This window comes from Aquarana catesbeiana, linkage group LG09 (genome assembly GCF_042186555.1).
Source record: "Aquarana catesbeiana isolate 2022-GZ linkage group LG09, ASM4218655v1, whole genome shotgun sequence".
In the NCBI taxonomy this organism is placed as follows: Eukaryota; Metazoa; Chordata; class Amphibia; order Anura; family Ranidae; genus Aquarana; species Aquarana catesbeiana.
Genome location: NC_133332.1, coordinates 322,502,869 through 322,525,459, shown reverse-complemented (window position 1 = coordinate 322,525,459; position 22,591 = coordinate 322,502,869). Strand labels below are relative to the sequence as shown.

The 22,591-nt window shown below is 45.8% G+C and overlaps 1 protein-coding gene across 1 annotated transcript in view; it reads left to right on the top strand.

The window, feature by feature from the left end:
* ATP7A (ATPase copper transporting alpha) overlaps positions 1-22,591 on the top strand; it is a gene marked incomplete at its 5' end in the record, with an annotated part of 82,754 nt that overhangs the window by 34,937 nt on the left and 25,226 nt on the right. Inside the window, 6 exon segments of the mRNA XM_073600828.1 lie at positions 1,053-1,272; positions 13,572-13,805; positions 14,481-14,572; positions 15,036-15,163; positions 15,430-15,584; positions 18,156-18,290. Of these exon segments, the coding sequence (XP_073456929.1) occupies positions 1,053-1,272; positions 13,572-13,805; positions 14,481-14,572; positions 15,036-15,163; positions 15,430-15,584; positions 18,156-18,290 (964 nt within the window).

Here is a 22,591-nt window from a genome sequence, read left to right as displayed (position 1 = left end):
ACATGACATGTGGGGTCCTTTCCCTTCCTCTGTTCTCTGGTGGTGGGTGGTCTTCTAGTCACATGACATGTGGGATCCTTTCTCCTCTGTTCTCTGGCAGTGGGTGGTCTTCTAGTCACATGACACGTGGGGTCCTTTCCCCTCCTCTGTTCTCTGGCAGTGGGTGGTCTTCTAGTCACATGACATGTGGGGTCCTTTCTCCTCCTCTGTTCTCTGGCGGTGGGTGGTCTTCTAGTCACATGACATGTGGGGTCCTTTCTCCTCTGTTCTCTGGCGGTGGGTGGTCTTCTAGTCACATGACACTCGGGGTCCTTTCCCCTCCTCTGTTCTCTGGTGGTGGGTGGTCTTCTAGTCACATGACATGTGGGGTCCTTTCCCTTCCTCTGTTCTCTGGTGGTGGGTGGTCTTCTAGTCACATGACATGTGGGGTCCTTTCCCCTCTGTTCTCTGGCGGTGGGTGGTCTTCTAGTCACATGACACTCGGGGTCCTTTCTCCTCCTCTGTTTTCTGGCAGTGGGTGGTCTTCTAGTCACATGACGTGGGGTCCTTTCCCCTCCTCTGTTCTCTGGCAGTGGGTGGTCTTCTAGTCACATGACATGGGGGGTCCTTTCCCCTCCTCTGTTCTCTGGCAGTGGGTGGTCTTCTAGTCACATGACACGGGGGGTCCTTTCTCCTCCTCTGTTCTCTGGCAGTGGGTGGTCTTCTAGTCACATGACATGCGGGGTCCTTTCTCCTCCTCCTCTCTCTCTCATCCCTCATCTTTCTCTCTCCTCTCTCTCAGCCCCGACCGGTGCCCCACCCCTACTCAGTGTTATGTTTACAATCCTCCCTGTCGGAGTATAAAATGAAACGCGTTAGTTCTGAGCACCTCCTGTGTTCAGTCAGTTCTTCCCATACATTACATCCTAGTAAGTTTTCATTTACAGGAGGTCACAGAAAGGTTCATTCTGATTGGTCGCTCAGGGTTCCTGCCTGAATACATTGTAAAGGCAGACTGCAGCTGTCTCTACAGTAAAAGCGCAATAACATGATTGCCCTTCTCTGTGTTTTAGGTGGAAGCAATCGTTTCTGATCAGTTTAATTTTCTGTATTCCTGTGATGGGATTAATGATCTACATGATGTTCATGGACAGTGATCACATGATGCCCCACCACAACATGACCATGGATGACATCACCACCTACCACCCCACCATGGTGCTGGAGTATCAGATCATGCCAGGCCTCTCCATCATGAATCTGCTCTCCCTCCTGCTGTGTATACCTGTACAGGTGAGTCTCCACCAAGGGGGGATGGGGGACTGTGGGATCAATATCTGTGTATACCTGTACAGGTGAGTCTCCTCTAAGACGGGGGGATGGGGGACTGTGGGATCAATATCTGTGTATACCTGTACAGGTGAGTCTCCACCAAGGGGGGGATGGGGGACTGTGGGATCAATATCTGTGTTTACCTGTACAGGTGAGTCTCCACCAAGGGGGGGGGGGGATGGGGGACTGTGGGATCAATATCTATGTATACCTGTACAGGTGAGTCTCCTCTAAGACGGGGGGATGGGGGACTGTGGGATCAATATCTGTGTATACCTGTACAGGTGAGTCTCCACCAAGGGGGGGGGGGGGGATGGGGGACTGTGGGATCAATATCTGTGTATACCTGTACAGGTGAGTCTCCACCAAGGGGGGATGGGGGACTGTGGGATCAATATCTGTGTATACCTGTACAGGCGAGTCTCCACTAAGAGGGGGGATGGGGGACTGTGGGATCAATATCTGTGTATACCTGTACAGGCGAGTCTCCACTAAGAGGGGGGATGGGGGACTGTGGGATCAATATCTGTGTATACCTGTACAGGTGAGTCTCCACTAAGAGGGGGGATGGGGGACTGTGGGATCAATATCTGTGTATACCTGTACAGGTGAGTCTCCACCAAGGGGGGATGGGGGACTGTGGGATTAATATCTGTGTAAACCTGTACAGATGAGTCTCCACCAAGGGGGGATGGGGGACTGTGGGATCAATATCTGTGTATACCTGTACAGGCGAGTCTCCACCGGGGGAGGGGGGGGGGGGGGGGACTGTGGGATCAATATCTGTGTATACCTGTACAGGTGAGTCTCCACTAAGAGGGGGGATGGGGGACACTGGAATCAATATCTGTGTATACCTGTACAGGTGATTCTCCACTAAGAGGGGGGATGGGGGACTGTGGGATCAATATCTGTGTATACCTGTACAGGTGAGTCTCCACTAAGAGGGGGGATGGGGGACACTGGAATCAATATCTGTGTATACCTGTACAGGTGATTCTCCACTAAGAGGGGGGATGGGGGACTGTGGGATCAATATCTGTGTATACCTGTACAGGTGAGTCTCCACTAAGAGGGGGGATGGGGGACTGTGGGATCAATATCTGTGTATACCTGTACAGGTGAGTCTCCACCAAAGGGGATGGGGGACTGTGGGATCAATATCTGTGTTTACCTGTACAGGCGAGTCTCCTCTAAGACGGGGGGATGGGGGACTGTGGGATCAATATCTGTGTATACCTGTACAGGTGAGTCTTCACCAAGAGGGGGGATGGGGGACTGTGGGATCAATATCTGTGTATACCTGTACAGGTGAGTCTCCACTAAGAGGGGGATGGGGGACTGTGGGATCAATATCTGTGTATACCTGTACAGGTGAGTCTCCACCAAGGGGGATGGGGGACTGTGGGATCAATATCTGTGTATACCTGTACAGGTGAGTCTCCACCAAGGGGGATGAGAGACTGTGGGATCAATATCTGTGTATACCTGTACAGGTGAGTCTCCACCAAGGGGGGGATGGGGGACTGTGGGATCAATATCTGTGTATACCTGTACAGGTGAGTCTCCACCAAGGGGGGGATGGGGGACTGTGGGATCAATATCTGTGTATACCTGTACAGGTGAGTCTCCACCAAGGGGGGATGGGAGACTGTGGGATCAATATCTGTGTATACCTGTACAGGTGAGTCTCCACCAAGGGGGGGATGGGGGACTGTGGGATCAATATCTGTGTATACCTGTACAGGTGAGTCTCCACCAAGGGGGGATGGGAGACTGTGGGATCAATATCTGTGTATACCTGTACAGGTGAGTCTCCACCAAGGGGGGGATGGGGGACTGTGGGATCAATATCTGTGTATACCTGTACAGGTGAGTCTCCACCAAGGGGGGATGGGAGACTGTGGGATCAATATCTGTGTATACCTGTACAGGTGAGTCTCCACCAAGGGGGGGATGGGGGACTGTGGGATCAATATCTGTGTATACCTATACAGGCGAGTCCCCACTAAGAGGGGGGATGGGGGACTGTGGGATCAATATCTGTGTATACCTGTACAGGTGAGTCTCCACCAAGGGGGGGATGGGGGACTGTGGGATCAATATCTGTGTATACCTGTACAGGCGAGTCCCCACTAAGAGGGGTGATGGGGGACTGTGGGATCAATATCTGTGTATACCTGTACAGGCGAGTCTCCTCTAAGAGGGGGGATAGGGGGCTGTGGGATCAATATCTGTGTATACCTGTACAGGCGAGTCTCCTCTAAGAGGGGGGATAGGGGGCTGTGGGATCAATTATTATTATTATTATTATTATTATTATTATTATTATTATTATACAGTATTTATATAGCACCAACAGTTTACGTAGCGCTTTACAACTTGAGGGTAAACAGTACAAATACAATACAATTTGATACAGTAGGAATCAGAGGGCCCTGCTCCTTAGAGCTTACAATCTAAGAGGGGAGGTCAAGAGATACAAGAGGTAATAACTGTAGGGGATGTGCTGATTGAGAAGATAAATGTACAGTTGTTAGGTGGGGGCCAGATAGGCTTCTCTGAAGAGATGAGTTTTCAGGGATCGTCTGAAAGTGGATAAAGTAGGAGAAAATCGGACGGATTGGGGTAGAGCATTCCAGAGGATGGGGGAGGCTCTGGAGAAGTCCTGAAGGCGAGCATGGGATGAGGTGACAAGGGAGTTTGAGAGCAGGAGGTCTTGGGAGGAGCGAAGAGAACGATTAGGTTGGTATTTTGTGACTAGGTTAGAGATGTAGCTAGGGGCCAGGTTGTGTATGGCTTTGTAAGTTATAGTTAGTATCTTGAATTTAATTCGGTGACTGAGTGGCAGCCAATGGAGGGATTGGCAGAGGGGTGTAGCAGACGCTGAGCGGTTTGTGTGGTGGATGAGCCTGGCCGCAGCGTTCATGATGGACTGAAGTGGGGAGGAGCCTATTTAGAGGTAAACCTATAAGGAGGGAGTTGCAGTAGTCGAGGCGGGAGATGACCAGGGAGTGGATTAGAAGCTTTGTGGTGACATTGGTTAGGAAGGGGCGTATCTTGGAGATGTTGCGGAGATTGAGGCGGCAAGCTTTGGATAGTGATAGAATGTGGGGTGGAAAGGTTAGTTCAGAGTCCAGGATTACACCTAGGACCTTGGCGTGGGGGGATGGGTTGATAGTTGAGCCGTTGATATTGACAGGGAAATCAGGGGAAGTGGCACCTGAGGGAGGAAATATCATGAGCTCGGTTTTGGATAGGTTGAGTTTGAGGAAGTGATGTGACATCCAGGCTGATATGTCTGCTAGTAAGTTGGTAATGCGTGAGGAGACAGATTGAGAGAGCTGGGGGGTGGAGAGATAGATTTGGGTGTCATCAGCGTAGAGATGATATTAAAAGCCATGGGAGGCAATCAACTGACCCAAGGAGGTGGTGTAGATTGAGAAAAGGAGAGGTCCAAGAACAGAACCTTGGGGGACCCCAACGGAAAAAGGAAGAGGAGAGGAGGAAGTAGAGTTGTAAGTGACACTGAAGGAGCGGTGTGATAGGTAGGATGAGAACCAGCGAAGAGTGCAGTCACGGAGACCAAAGGAGTGGAGTTTTTTGAGGAGGAGGGGGTGGTCCACTGTGTCAAAGGCAGCAGAGAGATCCAGAAGAAGTAGTACGGAATAGTGTCCATTGGCTTTAGCCATTAGTAGATCATTTGAGAGTTTAAGGAGAGCAGTTTCCGTGGAGTGTTGAGGGCGAAAACCGGACTGAAGGGGATCAAGAAGTTTATTCATGGTCAGATGGTCGCTTAGTCGGTTGTAGACCAGTCTTTCAAGAAGTTTGGAGGAGAAGGAGTGTAAGGAGATGGGACGTAAGTTCTTGAGATTGGTGGGATCCAGTGAAGGCTTTTTTAGTATGGGGGTGACTAGCGCATGTTTTAGAGAGTTTGGGAAGATGCCACAAGAGAGGGAGAGGTTGAAAATGTGAGTTAGAGAGTGTAGAATGGAGTCAGAGGGTGAGCGTAGCATTTGCGAGGGAACAGGATCCAGGGAGCAGGTGGTTAGATGGGTGCTAGATAAAAGTTTAGCAACCTCAGTAATAGTAACAGGGTTGAATGAAGGAAGTAATGATTGTATCTGTGGACATGGGGTGTTGCATGGGGGAGGTTTTTGCGCATTGGTGATCTCCTCATGAATTGTATCAATCTTAGTTTTGAAGTGATTGGCAATCTCCTGGGCAGTGAGTGAGTTGGTTGGTGGGTGGAGGACAGAGTAGAGTGTAGAAGGTAGAGAAGAGATCTCCTGGGCAGTGAGTGAGTTGGTGGGTAGAGTCTTAGTCTTATGCCACAGGCGCTCAAGAGCGCGGCTACGTTTTCTGAGACTTCTGGTGTCGTCTGTTTGCCAGGGTTGTAGCAGTCGGGGCCTAATTCTGCGTGTAGTGAGGGGGGCCAGCTTGTCTAGGGAGGAAGACAGTGAGTTGTTGTAGATGAAAGTAGCTAGGTTGGGGCAGGACAGAGGTGAGATTTTGTCATAGAGGTGATCAGTAGCAGAGTAGAGAAGAGAAGGGTTGAGGTGGCGAAGGTTTCTACGGGTAATTGTTAGGTGGTTGGAGGGAGAAGAGGTGGAAGACAAGGAGAGAGCAAAACTAATAAGGTGGTGATCAGAGAGTGGGAGTGGATTGTTGGAAAGGTTGCACGGAGTGCACAGATAGGAGAAGACAAGGTCAAGGGTGTTGCCGTTGGAGTGGGTAGGAGCCTGTATCCATTGCTTCAGGTCAAGCGATGAGGTTAGACTGAGAAGTTTAGAAGTAATAGTGTTAGTGTTGACAGGGATGTTGAAGTCACCGAGAATAATTGTGGGGATTTCAGAAGAGAGAAAGTAGGGTAGCCAGGCAGAGAAGTCATCAAGGAAGGCAGATACTGGTCCAGGGGGCCAGGAGATGACAGCAATTCTTAGAGAAATGGGAGAGAATAGACGAATGTAATGTGCCTCAAAAGAGGAGAGTGTCAGAGAGGGAGGTGGGTGAAGTACCTGATAGGTGCTGCATGGGGCTAGAAGGATTCCCACTCCACCTCCCTTCTGTCCACTTGGTCTGGGGGAGTGAGTCCAGAGAAGGCCCCCATGGGAGAGGGAAGCAGGAGAAATAGTGTCCGATTCATGAAGCCAGGTTTCAGTAATGGCAAGTAGGTTAAATGAATTTGTGATAAAGAGGTCGTGAAGGGTGGTGAGTTTGATGCAGACAGAACGTGCGTTCCACAGGGCACAGGAAAAGGGGGGGCTGGTTTTGGAAAGAGGAATAGAGACCAAGTTCTGTGGGTTGCGGCTCCTGCCAGAGGGTGTAGGGGGTTGGGAGCGATGGGCAAAGACAGATGATGGTGGCCCAGGGTTTGGGGATATGTCACCAGAGATTAGGAGAAGCAGGAGGGTGAGGGAGGTAATGTGGGGCATGTCTCAGAGTACTGGAGGTTTTATCAGTATATGGATGTAGAATGAGCGAGAGTTGGTAGGAGCAGTCATAGGGAGAAGACAGAAGGGGGTGATATGTATAAGCAGGCGGGTGGAGAGGGGGGGTGAAGGTAAGAGAGTTTGAGGAGAGAGGACAGAAGTGTCAAAGATAGTGGTAGAGAGTGCATGTTACAGAGCGGAAGGAGAGCTTATTAGAGAGACGGGTCACCTGCAGTCTGTTGGGTGCTTTCCAGTGCAGATTGCTGTATTTGTTTGCTTCGTGCAATCGATGAAGTGCAGAGAATGAAGTGCATATTGTAGAAAGAATCACTTAGAGATAGAAGCCCCTGCAATGTGCTCCCCCAGCAATGTGCTGACCCCTTAAGGATGCTCAAATTTATACTGTTATGAGGGTGGGGTTGAAGTTCATTAATTAATCATGAGTGACTATAAGAATGCCCAACAATCAAAGTGGACTTTTTGCTTCAAAAGTCAGAATAGCAAAAGGCCGAGATAAGATCAACACATAAAACTTGGGTAAGACAGTCCAGAGCTACAAATAATGTCATGGTTGTGCACACAGGGCAATAGATAGAGAAGGCCACATACCAGAGACACACACATACAGACAGCAGGCAGATCCCAATTTCAGTTAACGGTGGAAGATGTGGGTGACACATACCTGTAAGAGACAGAGAAGGAATGATCAGGTGAGGCAGAACTTGAAGCAGAGATTGAAGTGCAGATCACTTGTAGAAAGAATCACTTAGAGAAAGAAGCCTTAATGATAGAAGCCCCTGCAATGTGCTCCCCGAGCAATATCTGTGTATACCTGTACAGGTGAGTCTCCACTAAGAGGGGGGATGGGGGACTGTGGGATCAATATCTGTGTATACCTGTACAGGTGAGTCTCCACCAAGGGGGGATGGGGGACTGTGGGATCAATATCTGTGTGAAATCTATAGAGGCGCCTGGAATGATGTTTTATAGTAATGTGAAGGTACCAGGAATATACAGACTGTATACACTGTATATGGGAATTGGTTTGTATGTATATGATAATCATATGAAGACACCGAGGACAGTGATTGGTTGACGTGTATTATACATTTTTTATTTAATTTTTATTTGATTTTTACTGTCAGCAGCTCCACACAGTTATTATTAAGTGTTCTTGCATAGCAAGACCACTTACTGTTATCTCACATATATATTATTCTTATTATTATAGCCAAATTTACCACCCTAACTCCTCCCACAGTTTTTACACTACATAGACAAGTAATATACCGAAACGTGCGGATTGTTCCCGAATGGTGTGCTATTACTTTGTGGAACGTTTCGCCGAATGGTTCACGAAATATCGTCATTTTGTGCGGCGAAATTGGTCCCATAGGAATGAATGGGGAAACTAGAGTGGGAGATGACAAAAGCTGAAAAATCAGAACATGATTTCTAAACTGCCGCCACTCCCTCATTTTCAAGCCCACCTACACAAATCTTATATCAAAACGTTCAGCTATCCCTGCTGCCACTAAACATGTCCACGGCTAAGCCATAGTCCTGATAGTTTTCACAATATGACCATTTGTTTGCAACTCACGCCGTCCATTGACATTCATTGAAACTACACTCTAGCCCCCTCCAAATTTGAAGGGCAATTTCTAAACTGCGACTGTGCCTTCATTTTTAATATTTCACAGACATACTATACATCAAAATCTAGGTCTGGGTCTTGTGATTCTCACAATATAAAGATCTTCGCTGTAGGATGTATAGTTTTTAAAATACGGCCATTTGTTTAGAGGTCATTTCAGGAAATTTTAGCCATTAATCAGAGTGTACTGTGTTTGTTTTGTTGCCATGGTTACCAAAGCTTCTGTTATACACAGGGGGGAAGGTGGCTGGAGCATCTCAGCTGATTACAGAGCCCGGGGGAGGGGACAGACACACCATGTACTGATTTATAATAGAGGAATATGATGGGGCAGTTTTGATGGGGTAATTCTGATGGGGCAGTTTTGATGAAGTAGTATTTGGGAAGCATAAACAGGGCATGAGCGTTGCTAGGAAACAGTAGTTGTAAACACAAGATGCTGAGACACCCTAAATGCATGTGACTTCATCTGCTAGACTTGATAATGCTTGTAGACTCCTCCCACAGTTTTTACACTACATAGACAAATAATATACCGAAACGAGCGGATTGTTCCCGATTGGTGTGTTATTACTTTGTGGAATGTTTCGCCGAATGGTCCACGAAATTACGTTTTTGCGGCGAAATTGGTCCCATAGGAATGAATGGCGAAATGTTCAAAACTAGAGTGGGAGGTGACAAAAGCTGACAACCCCATGATCAGCCAAAACATTATGACCACCCCATGATCAGCCAAAACATTATGACTGCCCCATGTAAAAAAAAAAAAATATTTTTGAAAAAAAAAAATAATAATTTTTGAAAAAATAAAAATAAAATCATTTTTGAAAAAAAAAAAATTTTGAAAAAAAAAAAATTTATTTTTGAAAAAAAAAATATTTTTTGAAAAAAATGTTCAGCTCTTTCAGCTAATGATGGGACTTCAACTGTTTTACTACTATTTATACTTTTTAAAATATTAAGCTTTTTAACACTTTTCACAGTTACTCCGCCCACTCCACCCAGTTACTCCGCCCATTCCAGTTGTAGAGGCAAGAACACTTTCACAATTTCCCCAGAAATTGTACCTTTTCTAGTTAAGTGTTCTTGCATAGCAAGACCACTTACTGTTATCTCACATATATATTATTCTTATTATTATAGCCAAATTTACCACCCTAACTCCTCCCACAGTTTTTACACTACATAGACAAGTAATATACCGAAACGTGCGGATTGTTCCCGAATGGTGTGCTATTACTTTGTGGAACGTTTCGCCGAATGGTTCACAAAATATCGTCATTTTTGCGGCGAAATTGGTCCCATAGGAATGAATGGGGAAACTAGAGTGGGAGATGACAAAAGCTGGAAAATCAGAACATGATTTCTAAACTGCCGCCACTCCCTCATTTTCAAGGCCACCTACACAAATCTTATATCAAAACGTTCAGCTATCCCTGCTGCCACTAAACATGTCCACGGCTAAGCCATAGTCCTGATAGTTTTCACAATATGACCATTTGTTTGCAACTCACGCCGTCCATTGACATTCATTGAAACTACACTCTAGCCCCCTCCAAATTTGAAGGGCAATTTCTAAACTGCGACTGTGCCTTCATTTTTAATATTTCAGAGACATACTATACATCAAAATCTAGGTCTGGGTCTTGTGATTCTCACAATATAAAGATCTTCGCTGTAGGATGTATAGTTTTTAAAATATGGCCATTTGTTTAGAGGTCATTTCAGGAAATTTTAGCCATTAATCAGAGTGTACTGTTAGTGTTTGTTTTGTTGCCATGGTTACCAAAGCTTCTGTTATACACAGGGGGAGGTGGCTGGAGCATCTCAGCTCTGATTACAGAGCCCGGGGGAGGGGACAGACACACCATGTACTGATTTATAATAGAGGAATATGATGGGGCAGTTTTGATGGGGCAATTATGATGGGGCAGTTTTGATGAAGTAGTATTTGGGAAGCATAAACAGGGCATGAGCGTTGCTAGGAAACAGTGGTTGTAAACACAAGATGCTGAGACACTCCAAATGCATGTGACTTCATCTGCTAGACTTGATAATGCTTGTAGACTCCTCCCACAGTTTTCACACTACAGAGACAAATAATATACCGAAACGAGCGGATTGTTCCCGATTGGTGTGTTATTACTTTGTGGAATGTTTTGCCGAATGGTCCACGAAATGACGTTTTTGCGGCGAAATTGGTCCCATAGGAATGAATGGCGAAATGTTCAAAACTAGAGTGGGAAGTGACAAAAGCTGACAACCCCATGATCAGCCAAAACATTATGACCACCCCATGATCAGCCAAAACATTATGACCGCCCCATGTAAAAAAAAAAAATATTTTTGAAAAAAAAAAAAAATTTTTGAAAAAAGTAAAAAAATAATTTTTGAAAAAAAAAAATATTTTTGAAAAAAAAAAAATTATTTTTGAAAAAAAAAAATATTTTTGAAAAAAAATTTCTTTTAAAAAAAAAATTATTTTTGAAAAAAAAATATATTTGAAAAAAAAAAAATATTTTTGAAAAAAAAAAATTATTTTTGAAAAAAAAAATTACTTTAAAAAAAATAATGATTTCGAAAAAAAAATTATTTTTGAAATAAAAAAAATTCATTTTTGAAAAAAAAAATTACTTTTGAAAAAAATGTTCAGCTCTTTCAGCGAATGATGGAACTTTTTTACTACTATTTATACTTTTTAAAATATTAAGCTTTTTAACACTTTTCACAGTTACTCAAGCCACTCCACCCCACCCAGTTACTTCGCCCACTCCAGTTGTAGAGGCAAGAACACTTTTCACAATTTCCCCAGAAATTGTACCTTTTCTAGTTCTTATTATTATTATAGCCAAATTTACCACCCTAACTCCTCCCACAGTTTTTACACTACATAGACAAGTAATATACCGAAACGTGCGGATTGTTCCCGAATGGTGTGCTATTACTTTGTGGAACGTTTCGCCGAATGGTTCACGAAATATCGTCATTTTTGCGGCGAAATTGGTCCCATAGGAATGAATGGGGAAACTAGAGTGGGAGATGACAAAAGCTGGAAAATCAGAACATGATTTCTAAACTGCCGCCACTCCCTCATTTTCAAGCCCACCTACACAAATCTTATATCAAAACGTTCAGCTATCCCTGCTGCCACTAAACATGTCCACGGCTAAGCCATAGTCCTGATAGTTTTCACAATATGACCATTTGTTTGCAACTCACGCCGTCCATTGACATTCATTGAAACTACACTCTAGCCCCCTCCAAATTTGAAGGGCAATTTCTAAACTGCGACTGTGCCTTCATTTTTAATATTTCAGAGACATACTATACATCAAAATCTAGGTCTGGGTCTTGTGATTCTCACAATATAAAGATCTTCGCTGTAGGATGTATAGTTTTTAAAATACGGCCATTTGTTTAGAGGTCATTTCAGGAAATTTTAGCCATTAATCAGAGTGTACTGTTAGTGTTTGTTTTGTTGCCATGGTTACCAAAGCTTCTGTTATACACAGGGGGGAGGTGGCTGGAGCATCTCAGCTGATTACAGAGCCTGGGGGAGGGGACAGACACACCATGTACTGATTTATAATAGAGGAATATGATGGGGCAGTTTTGATGGGGTAATTCTGATGGGGCAGATTTGATGGGGCAATTATGATGGGGCAGTTTTGATGAAGTAGTATTTGGGAAGCATAAACAGGGCATGAGCGTTGCTAGGAAACAGTGGTTGTAAACACAAGATGCTGAGACACCCCAAATGCATGTGACTTCATCTGCTAGACTTGATAATGCTTGTAGACTCCTCCCACAGTTTTTACACTACAGAGACAAATAATATACCGAAACGAGTGGATTGTTCCCGATTGGTGTGTTATTACTTTGTGGAACGTTTCGCCAAATGGTCCACGAAATGACGTTTTTGCGGCGAAATTGGTCCCATAGGAATGAATGGCGAAATGTTCAAAACTAGAGTGGGAAGTGACAAAAGCCGACAACCCCATGATCAGCCAAAACATTATGACCGCCCCATGTAAAAAAAAAAATATTTTTGAAAAAAAAAAAAAATTTTTGAAAAAAGTAAAAAAATAATTTTAGAAAAAAGTAAAAAAATCATTTTTGAAAAAAAAAAATTATTTTTGAAAAAAAAAAATATTTTTGTAAAAAAAATTACTTTTATAAAAAAAATTATTTTTGAAAAAAAAATATATTTGAAAAAAAAAATTTTTGAAAAAAAAAAATTATTTTTGAAAAAAAAATTACTTTAAAAAAAATAATAATTTCGAAAAAAAAATTATTTTTGAAATAAAAAAATTCATTTTTGAAAAAAAAAATTACCTTTGAAAAAAAAAATCATTTTTGAAGAAAAAAAAATCATTTTTGATTAAAAAAAAATCATTTTTGATTAAAAAAAATTCATTTTTGAAAAAAAAAATTACTTTTGAAAAAAATGTTCAGCTCTTTCAGCGAATGATGGAACTTTTTTACTACTATTTATACTTTTTTAAAATATTAAGCTTTTTAACACTTTTCACAGTTACTCAAGCCACTCCACCCCACCCAGTTACTCCGCCCACTCCAGTTGTAGAGGCAAGAACACTTTTCACAATTTCCCCAGAAATTGTACCTTTTCTAGTTTTATATTATTATAGATCTCTATTATATATACAATGTGATTATTATAGATCTGTATATATATATATAATGTGACTATTATAGATCGGTATATATATATATATACAATGTGATTATTATAGATCTGTATATACAATGTGATTATTATAGATCTGTATATATATATAATGTGATTATTATAGATCTGTATATATACAATGTGATTATTATAGATCTGTATATATATATAATGTGATTATTATAGATCTGTATATATACAATGTGATTATTATAGATCTGTATATATATATATATAATGTGACTATTATAGATCTGTATATATACAATGTAATTATTATAGATCTGTATATACAATGTGATTATTATAGATCTGTATATATATACAATGTGATTATTATAGATCTGTATATATATACAATGTGATTATTATAGATCTGTATATATATATATAATGTGACTATTATAGATCGGTATATATATATACAATGTGATATATACAATATATCTGTATATCTGAGTGAAGATGTGTTGTGTTGTAGTTTTTAGGGGGATGGTACTTCTACATACAAGCATACAAGGCTCTGAAGCATAAAACCGCCAACATGGACGTCCTGATAGTCTTGGCCACCTCCATCGCCTTCATTTATTCTCTTGTCATTCTTCTGGTTGCAATGTTTGAAAAATCCAAAGTGAACCCCATTACCTTCTTTGACACCCCGCCGATGCTCTTCGTCTTCATCGCTCTGGGACGGTGGCTGGAACATGTCGCCAAGGTATGGAAGGAGTGGGTGCGGGGAATGAATACTCCATTATAATGGTGGGGGAGCTGCTGGGAGTTGTGTGTAATTATCAGATCTATAGATCCCTACCACCTTAGAGCCAGCTTATGGGATGTGATTGGTTAGTAGACAGCGGGGGGCGGGGTTTGAGGGGATGGGCGTGCACCTCCAGCTCTCCTGTTCTCTGTGTCTATCATGGACTCGGCAGAACAGGAAACTGATCTCTTCTAATTAACAAAAGAGATTCGGCCACATCTGTGAATGAGGAGCAAAATCTGCTGTTCACCCATCCCCCAATGTGTACAGAGTGCGGAGTTCTATGTCTGGTGTGATAGTACTGGTAGTACTGGTGTGATAGTACTGGTGTGATAGTATTGGTAGTACTGGTGTGATAGTACTGGTGTGATAGTATTGGTAGTACTGGTGTGATAGTATTGATAGTACTGGTGTGATAGTATTGATAGTACTGGTGTGATAGTACTGGTGTGATAGTACTGGTGTGATAGTATTGATAGTACTGGTGTGATAGTACTGGTGTGATAGTATTGGTAGTACTGGTGTGATAGTACTGGTGTAATAGTATTGATAGTACTGGTAGTTGGCGTTTCCTCCATTTCTCAGTATAGAAGAAGTTTTTATTTATTGACATTTCTTGTCACACATTTTCAGAGTAAAACATCGGCGGCTCTCTCACGTCTGATCTCCCTGCAAGCAACCGAGGCCACAATCGTCACCTTAGGGCCCGACAATTCTGTTCTCAGGTACATTCTATATTATCCCCTCTATACCTGATATACTGGGGACCCATCAGACTCCACCCACTACAGGAGTGAGGTCATGAAGAGGCACTAATTATCATTATTTATTATCACTATTATGATTATTATTATTATTATTATTATCAGTATTATCAGTATGATTATTATTATGATTGATTATTATTATGATTATTATTCTTATTATGATTATTATTCTTATTATTATTCTTATTATGATTATTATTATGATTATTATTATGATTATTATTCTTATTATGATTGATTATTATTATGATTTATTATTATGATTATTATTCTTATTATGATTGATTATTATTATGATTATTATTATGATTATTATTCTTATTATGATTGATTATTATTATGATTATTATTATGATTATTATTATGCCGGTTTTCCTTCTTGCCCTTCATATTGCACGGTGTGTGACGTCTGCGGTTGTAGTGAGGTGGCGGTGGATGTGGAGTTGGTCCAGCGGGGAGACATTGTGAAGGTGACCCCCGGGGGGAAGTTTCCTGTGGACGGACGGGTGGTTGAAGGTCATTCTATGGTGGATGAATCTCTGATCACAGGTACCTCACATCCTTCACATGATAAATGTGTCTTCTATAATGAAATCTGTGGGGTCTCCCGGTGTTGGGGGTGAGGCACCTCCTGGAGAGGAACGAGCAGCTTTGTGAGTATTTGAGGGTCAGATTGGTGTGGAGGATACCAGTAGGGGGCGCCCTGCATGGAGTCATGGAATAGTGATGACTTGAAGGGATAATCCACACTTCTGTACTCTTCTTGGTGAATGGATGAGTGGTATTAATGGTTTGTGCTCTGATTTCATCCCCAGGAGAACCCATGCCCGTCACCAAGAAACCCGGAAGCAGCGTCATCGCCGGCTCCATCAACCAGAACGGCTCCCTTCTGATCTCCGCCACCCACGTCGGCTCAGACACCACCCTCTGCCAGATCGTCAAACTGGTGGAAGAGGCGCAGACATCGAAGGTGACCACAGGGTAGAATTCTTCAGGTTAAATGTGGGGGGGCGGTATTCTTCGGGTTGGATGGGGGGGGCGGTATTCTTCAGGTTGGATGTGGGGGGCGGTATTCTTCAGGTTGGATGGGGGGGGCGGTATTCTTCAGGTTGGATGTGGGGGGCGGTATTCTTCAGGTTGGATGGGGGGGGCGGCATTCTTCAGGTTGGATGTGGGGGGCGGTATTCTTCAGGTTGGATGTGGGGGGCGGTATTCTTCAGGTTGGATGTGGGGGGCGGTATTCTTCGGGTTGGATGTGGGGGGCGGTATTCTTCAGGTTGGATGTGGGGGGGCGGTATTCTTCAGGTTGGATGTGGGGGGCGGTATTCTTCGGGTTGGATGTGGGGGGGTATTCTTCAGGTTGGATGGGGGGGCGGTATTCTTCAGGTTAAATGTGGGGGGCGGTATTCTTCGGGTTGGATGTGGGGGGGGGTATTCTTCAGGTTGGATGTGGGGGGTAGAATTCTTCAGGTTGGATGTGGGGGGCGGTATTCTTCAGGTTGGATGTGGGGGGCGGTATTCTTCAGGTTGGATGTGGGGGGCAGTATTCTTCAGGTTGGATGTGGGGGGCGGTATTCTTCAGGTTGGATGTGGGGGGGGTGGTATTTTTCAGGTTGGATGGGGGGGCGGTATTCTTCAGGTTGGATGGGGGGGGCGGTATTCTTCAGGTTGGATGTGGGGGGTGGTATTCTTCAGGTTGGATGTGGGGGGGTGGTATTTTTCAGGTTGGATGGGGGGGCGGTATTCTTCAGGTTGGATGTGGGGGGCGGTATTCTTCAGGTTGGATGTGGGGGGCGGTATTCTTCAGGTTGGATGTGGGGGGTGGTATTCTTCAGGTTGGATGTGGGGGGCGGTATTCTTCAGGTTGGATGTGGGGGGCGGTATTCTTCAGGTTGGATGGGGGGGGTGGTATTCTTCAGGTTGGATGTGGGGGGGGGTGGTATTCTTCAGGTTGGATGTGGGGGGTGGTATTCTTCAGGTTGGATGTGGGGGGCGGTATTCTTCAGGTTGGATGTGGGGGGCGGTATTCTTCAGGTTGGATGTGGGGGGGCGGTATTCTTCAGGTTGGATGTGGGGGGGCGGTATTCTTCAGGTTGGATGGGGGGGCGGTATTTTTCAGGTTAGATGTGGGGGGCGGTATTCTTCAGGTTGGATGTGGGGGGTGGTATTCTTCAGGTTGGATGTGGGGATTCAGGTTGGATGTGGGGGGCGGTATTCTTCAGGTTGGATGTGGGGGGCGGTATTCTTCAGGTTGGATGGGGGGGGGGCGGTATTCTTCAGGTTGGATGTGGGGGGCGGTATTCTTCAGGTTGGATATGGGGGGTGGTATTCTTCAGGTTGGATGTGGGGGGGCGGTATTCTTCAGGTTGAATGTGGGGGGCGGTATTCTTCAGGTTGGATATGGGGGGTGGTATTTTTCAGGTTGGATGTGGGGGGCGGTATTCTTCAGGTTGGATGTGGGGGGTGGTATTTTTCAGGTTGGATGTGGGGGGGCGGTATTCTTCAGGTTGGATGGGGGGGCGGTATTCTTCAGGTTGGATGTGGGGGGGCGGTATTCTTCAGGTTGGATGTGGGGGGGCGGTATTCTTCAGGTTGGATGGGGGGGGCGGTATTCTTCAGTTTGGATGGGGGGGCGGTATTCTTCAGGTTGGATGTGGGGGGGCGGTATTCTTCAGGTTGGATGGGGGGGGCTGTATTCTTCAGTTTGGATGGGGGGGCGGTATTCTTCAGGTTGGATGTGGGGGGTGGTATTCTTCGGGTTGGATGGGGGGGGGTGGTATTCTTCGGGTTGGATGTGGGGGGTGGTATTTTTCAGGTTGGATGTGGGGGGCGGTATTCTTCAGGTTGGATGTGGGGGGCGGTATTCTTCAGGTTGGATGGGGGGGGGGGGCGGTATTCTTCAGGTTGGATGGGGGGGCGGTATTCTTCAGGTTGGATGGGGGGGCGGTATTCTTCAGGTTGGATGTGGGGGGGGCGGTATTCTTCAGGTTGGATGTGGGGGGCGGTATTCTTCAGGTTGGATGGGGGGGGCGGTATTCTTCAGGTTCAATGGGGGGGGGCGGTATTCTTCAGGTTGGATGGGGGGGGGCGGTATTCTTCGGGTTGGATGGGGGGGGCGGTATTCTTCAGGTTGGATGGGGGGGGCGGTATTCTTCAGGTTGGATGGGGGGGCGGTATTCTTCAGGTTGGATGTGGGGGGCGGTATTCTTCAGGTTGGATGGGGGGGGCGGTATTCTTCAGGTTGGATGGGGGGGGGGGGCGGTATTCTTCAGGTTGGATGGGGGGGGGGGGCGGTATTCTTCAGGTTGGATGTGGGGGGCGGTATTCTTCAGGTTGGATGTGGGGGGCGGTATTCTTCAGGTTGGATGGGGGGGCGGTATTCTTCAGGTTGGATGGGGGGGGCGGTATTCTTCAGGTTGGATGGGGGGGCGGTATTCTTCAGGTTGGATGGGGGGGCGGTATTCTTCGGGTTGGATGGGGGGGCGGTATTCTTCAGGTTGGATATGGGGGGCGGTAATAATCGGCGTGTTTTGTCTTCCAGGCTCCCATCCAGCAGTTTGCGGATAAGCTGAGCGGGTATTTCGTCCCGTTCATCGTCTTGGTGTCGGTCATCACTCTGCTGGTCTGGATTATTATTGGATACCAAAACTTTGAGATTGTTAAGAAATACTCCTCTGTAAGTCCAAAGTCCGTTTACAATCATATCTCAGAGGCCGCCCAATCATATCACAGAGGCCGCCCAATCATATCACAGAGGCCGCCATATACATAAGATGACGATCTGCTCTGACATCGTTCAGTGACCATCCAGACGTCTATGACAGGACGTCGTAGGAAGTTGTAGGAGTTCAATGATGGGTGAGTTATGCTGCCGCCAACAGGAGGATTGGACATGACAACAAAAAAATCTGTGGGCCAACATGGAATAGCCCCTCCCATTCCCAGCATGCCTCGGTTTTTAGTTTATGTCCAGGAGTATGACCACCATAGCTTGGCTGAGGAAAGTCTTCCTTTTTTTTTTTCTTCGATCAGAGTCTTCTTCCCGCCAGGTGATATCATCACACATGGTGGACATACTTCACTCCATCAGGGGCCAGGTGATATCATCACACATAGTGGACATACTTCACTCCATCAGGGGCCAGGTGATATCATCACACGTGGTGGACATACTTCACCCCATCAGGGGCCAGGTGATATCATCACACATGGTGGACATACTTCACCCCATCAGGGGCCAGGTGATATCATCACACATGGTGGGCATACTTCACTCCATCAGGGGCCAGGTGATATCATCACACATGGTGGGCATACTTCACTCCATCAGGGGCCAGGTGATATCATCACACATGGTGGACATACTTCACTCCATCAGGGGCCAGGTGATATCATCACACATAGTGGACATACTTCACTCCATCAGGGGCCAGGTGATATCATCACACATAGTGGACATACTTCACCCCATCAGGGGCCAGGTGATATCATCACACATGGTGGGCATACTTCACTCCATCAGGGGCCAGGTGATATCATCACACATGGTGGGCATACTTCACTCCATCAGGGGCCAGGTGATATCATCACACATGGTGGGCATACTTCACTCCATCAGGGGCCAGGTGATATCATCACACGTGGTGGACATACTTCACTCCATCAGGGGCCAGGTGATATCATCACACGTGGTGGACATACTTCACCCCATCAGGGGCCAGGTGATATCATCACACATGGTGGGCATACTTCACTCCATCAGGGGCCAGGTGATATCATCACACATGGTGGGCATACTTCACTCCATCAGGGGCCAGGTGATATCATCACACATGGTGGGCATACTTCACTCCATCAGGGGCCAGGTGATATCATCACACATGGTGGGCATACTTCACTCCATCAGGGGCCAGGTGATATCATCACACATGGTGGACATACTTCACTCCATCAGGGGCCAGGTGATATCATCACACATGGTGGACATACTTCACTCCATCAGGGGCCAGGTGATATCATCACACATGGTGGACATACTTCACTCCATCAGGGGCCAGGTGATATCATCACACATGGTGGGCATACTTCACTCCATCAGGGGCCAGGTGATATCATCACACATAGTGGACATACTTCACTCCATCAAGGGCCAGGTGATATCATCACACATGGTGGGCATACTTCACTCCATCAGGGGCCAGGTGATATCATCACACATGGTGGGCATACTTCACTCCATCAGGGGCCAGGTGATATCATCACACATAGTGGACATACTTCACCCCATCAGGGGCCAGGTGATATCATCACACATGGTGGGCATACTTCACTCCATCAGGGGCCAGGTGATATCATCACACATAGTGGACATACTTCACCCCATCAGGGGCCAGGTGATATCATCACACATGGTGGGCATACTTCACTCCATCAGGGGCCAGGTGATATCATCACACATGGTGGGCATACTTCACTCCATCAAGGGCCAGGTGATATCATCACACATGGTGGGCATACTTCACTCCATCAGGGGCCAGGTGATATCATCACACATGGTGGACATACTTCACTCCATCAGGGGCCAGGTGATATCATCACACATAGTGGACATACTTCACCCCATCAGGGGCCAGGTGATATCATCACACATGGTGGACATACTTCACTCCATCAGGGGCCAGGTGATATCATCACACATAGTGGACATACTTCACTCCATCAGGGGCCAGGTGATATCATCACACATAGTGGACATACTTCACCCCATCAGGGGCCAGGTGATATCATCACACATGGTGGGCATACTTCACTCCATCAGGGGCCAGGTGATATCATCACACATAGTGGACATACTTCACCCCATCAGGGGCCAGGTGATATCATCACACATGGTGGACATACTTCACTCCATCAGGGGCCAGGTGATATCATCACACATGGTGGACATACTTCACTCCATCAGGGGCCAGGTGATATCATCACACATAGTGGACATACTTCACTCCATCAGGGGCCAGGTGATATCATCACACATAGTGGACATACTTCACTCCATCAGGGGCCAGGTGATATCATCACACATGGTGGACATACTTCACTCCATCAGGGGCCAGGTGATATCATCACACATAGTGGACATACTTCACCCCATCAGGGGCCAGGTGATATCATCACACATGGTGGACATACTTCACTACATCAGGGGCCAGGTGATATCATCACACGTGGTGGGCATACTTCACTCCATCAGGGGCCAGGTGATATCATCACACATGGTGGGCATACTTCACTCCATCAGGGGCCAGGTGATATCATCACACATAGTGGACATACTTCACTCCATCAGGGGCCAGGTGATATCATCACACATGGTGGACATACTTCACTCCATCAGGGGCCAGGTGATATCATCACACATGGTGGACATACTTCACCCCATCAGGGGCCAGGTGATATCATCACACATGGTGGACATACTTCACTCCATCAGGGGCCAGGTGATATCATCACACGTGGTGGACATACTTCACTCCATCAGGGGCCAGGTGATATCATCACACGTGGTGGGCATACTTCACTCCATCAGGGGCCAGGTGATATCATCACACGTGGTGGACATACTTCACTCCATCAGGGGCCAGGTGATATCATCACACGTGGTGGGCATACTTCACTCCATCAGGGGCCAGGTGATATCATCACACGTGGTGGACATACTTCACTCCATCAGGGGCCAGGTGATATCATCACACGTGGTGGACATACTTCACCCCATCAGGGGCCAGGTGATATAATCACACATGGTGGGCATACTTCACTCCATCAGGGGCCAGGTGATATCATCACACATGGTAGGCATACTTCACCCCATCAGGGGCAAGGTGATATCATCACACATGGTAGGCATACTTTGCTCGCTGTGAGGATAGAGGTTTTCATCCCGGGCAACTCTCCATAGGAGGAATCTTGGCCTACTTGAAGTCGGGTCTGGACCAGAGGTTTCCTCTTAGCACCATCAGGGACCAGTGGTTTCCAAGCTTTTTCCATGGGCCTTCCATTCTTTGATTAAGGCCTTGGTGTCGGGTGCCCCCATGTAGCTCCCCCATGTAGCTCCCCCGTGACTTTGCTAGATCTAAATTTGTTTATCAGCTCTCCAAAAACCACCTTTTAGATTTCAATCTTTTATAAAATTTTTATACATTTAACAAAACCGAGCTCCCACAAGGGGGAAAAGTAGACAGCCACTTGGGTTCAGATTCCCTTCGTGGGGTAACCAATATAGCGAAGACAAAGCATTCAGTTCGGAGGGAAATACTGTTACATCTTAGCAGTTGCTAGAACACTAGAGGAAAGAGCAGGCTCTAAAGAGGTCATCTCTCTTATTCGACGTTCTCGCCTGCTGTCTTACTTGCAGCAAGTGCCGAAACAAAAACAAATTACCATTGGGTAGAAATTTTACTTTGTCGTCCAAAAGAAGGAGGCAAGGGGGAGACAAGAAGAAGGTTACAGAGAAAGGACAGAAGTAGAAAAGATGAGATCCAGATCTCCAGGACGCACTATACTCTCTGCAGGTACCGCAGCCAAAACTTCCAGGCCGTAGCAAACTTCAACCAAAAACCACCTTTTGAAAGGACATTCTCCTTTCCACTCTCACACATAAAGTGGCATTTTTAGTTGCCATCTTCTCTGCAAGGCGAATGTCCTAGCTGGTGACTTTACCCTGTAAAGAGCCTTACTGGTCTTACACAGAGATAAGGTGGTGTTGAGGCCCCAAACTTCCTTCCTACCTACCTAACGTAGCTTCAGCCTGTCACCTCAGCCAGGGCTTTGTTCTTCCATGTCTCTGTTTGGCTCCATCAGAAGGAGGTCTCCCTCTATAGTGTGGATGTGGTCTGTGCTGCTTGTCTACCTCACAGATGCTACAATTAGGAAGACTGAATTTTCTCTTTGCCATCCCTGATGGTCCCCAGTGGGAAC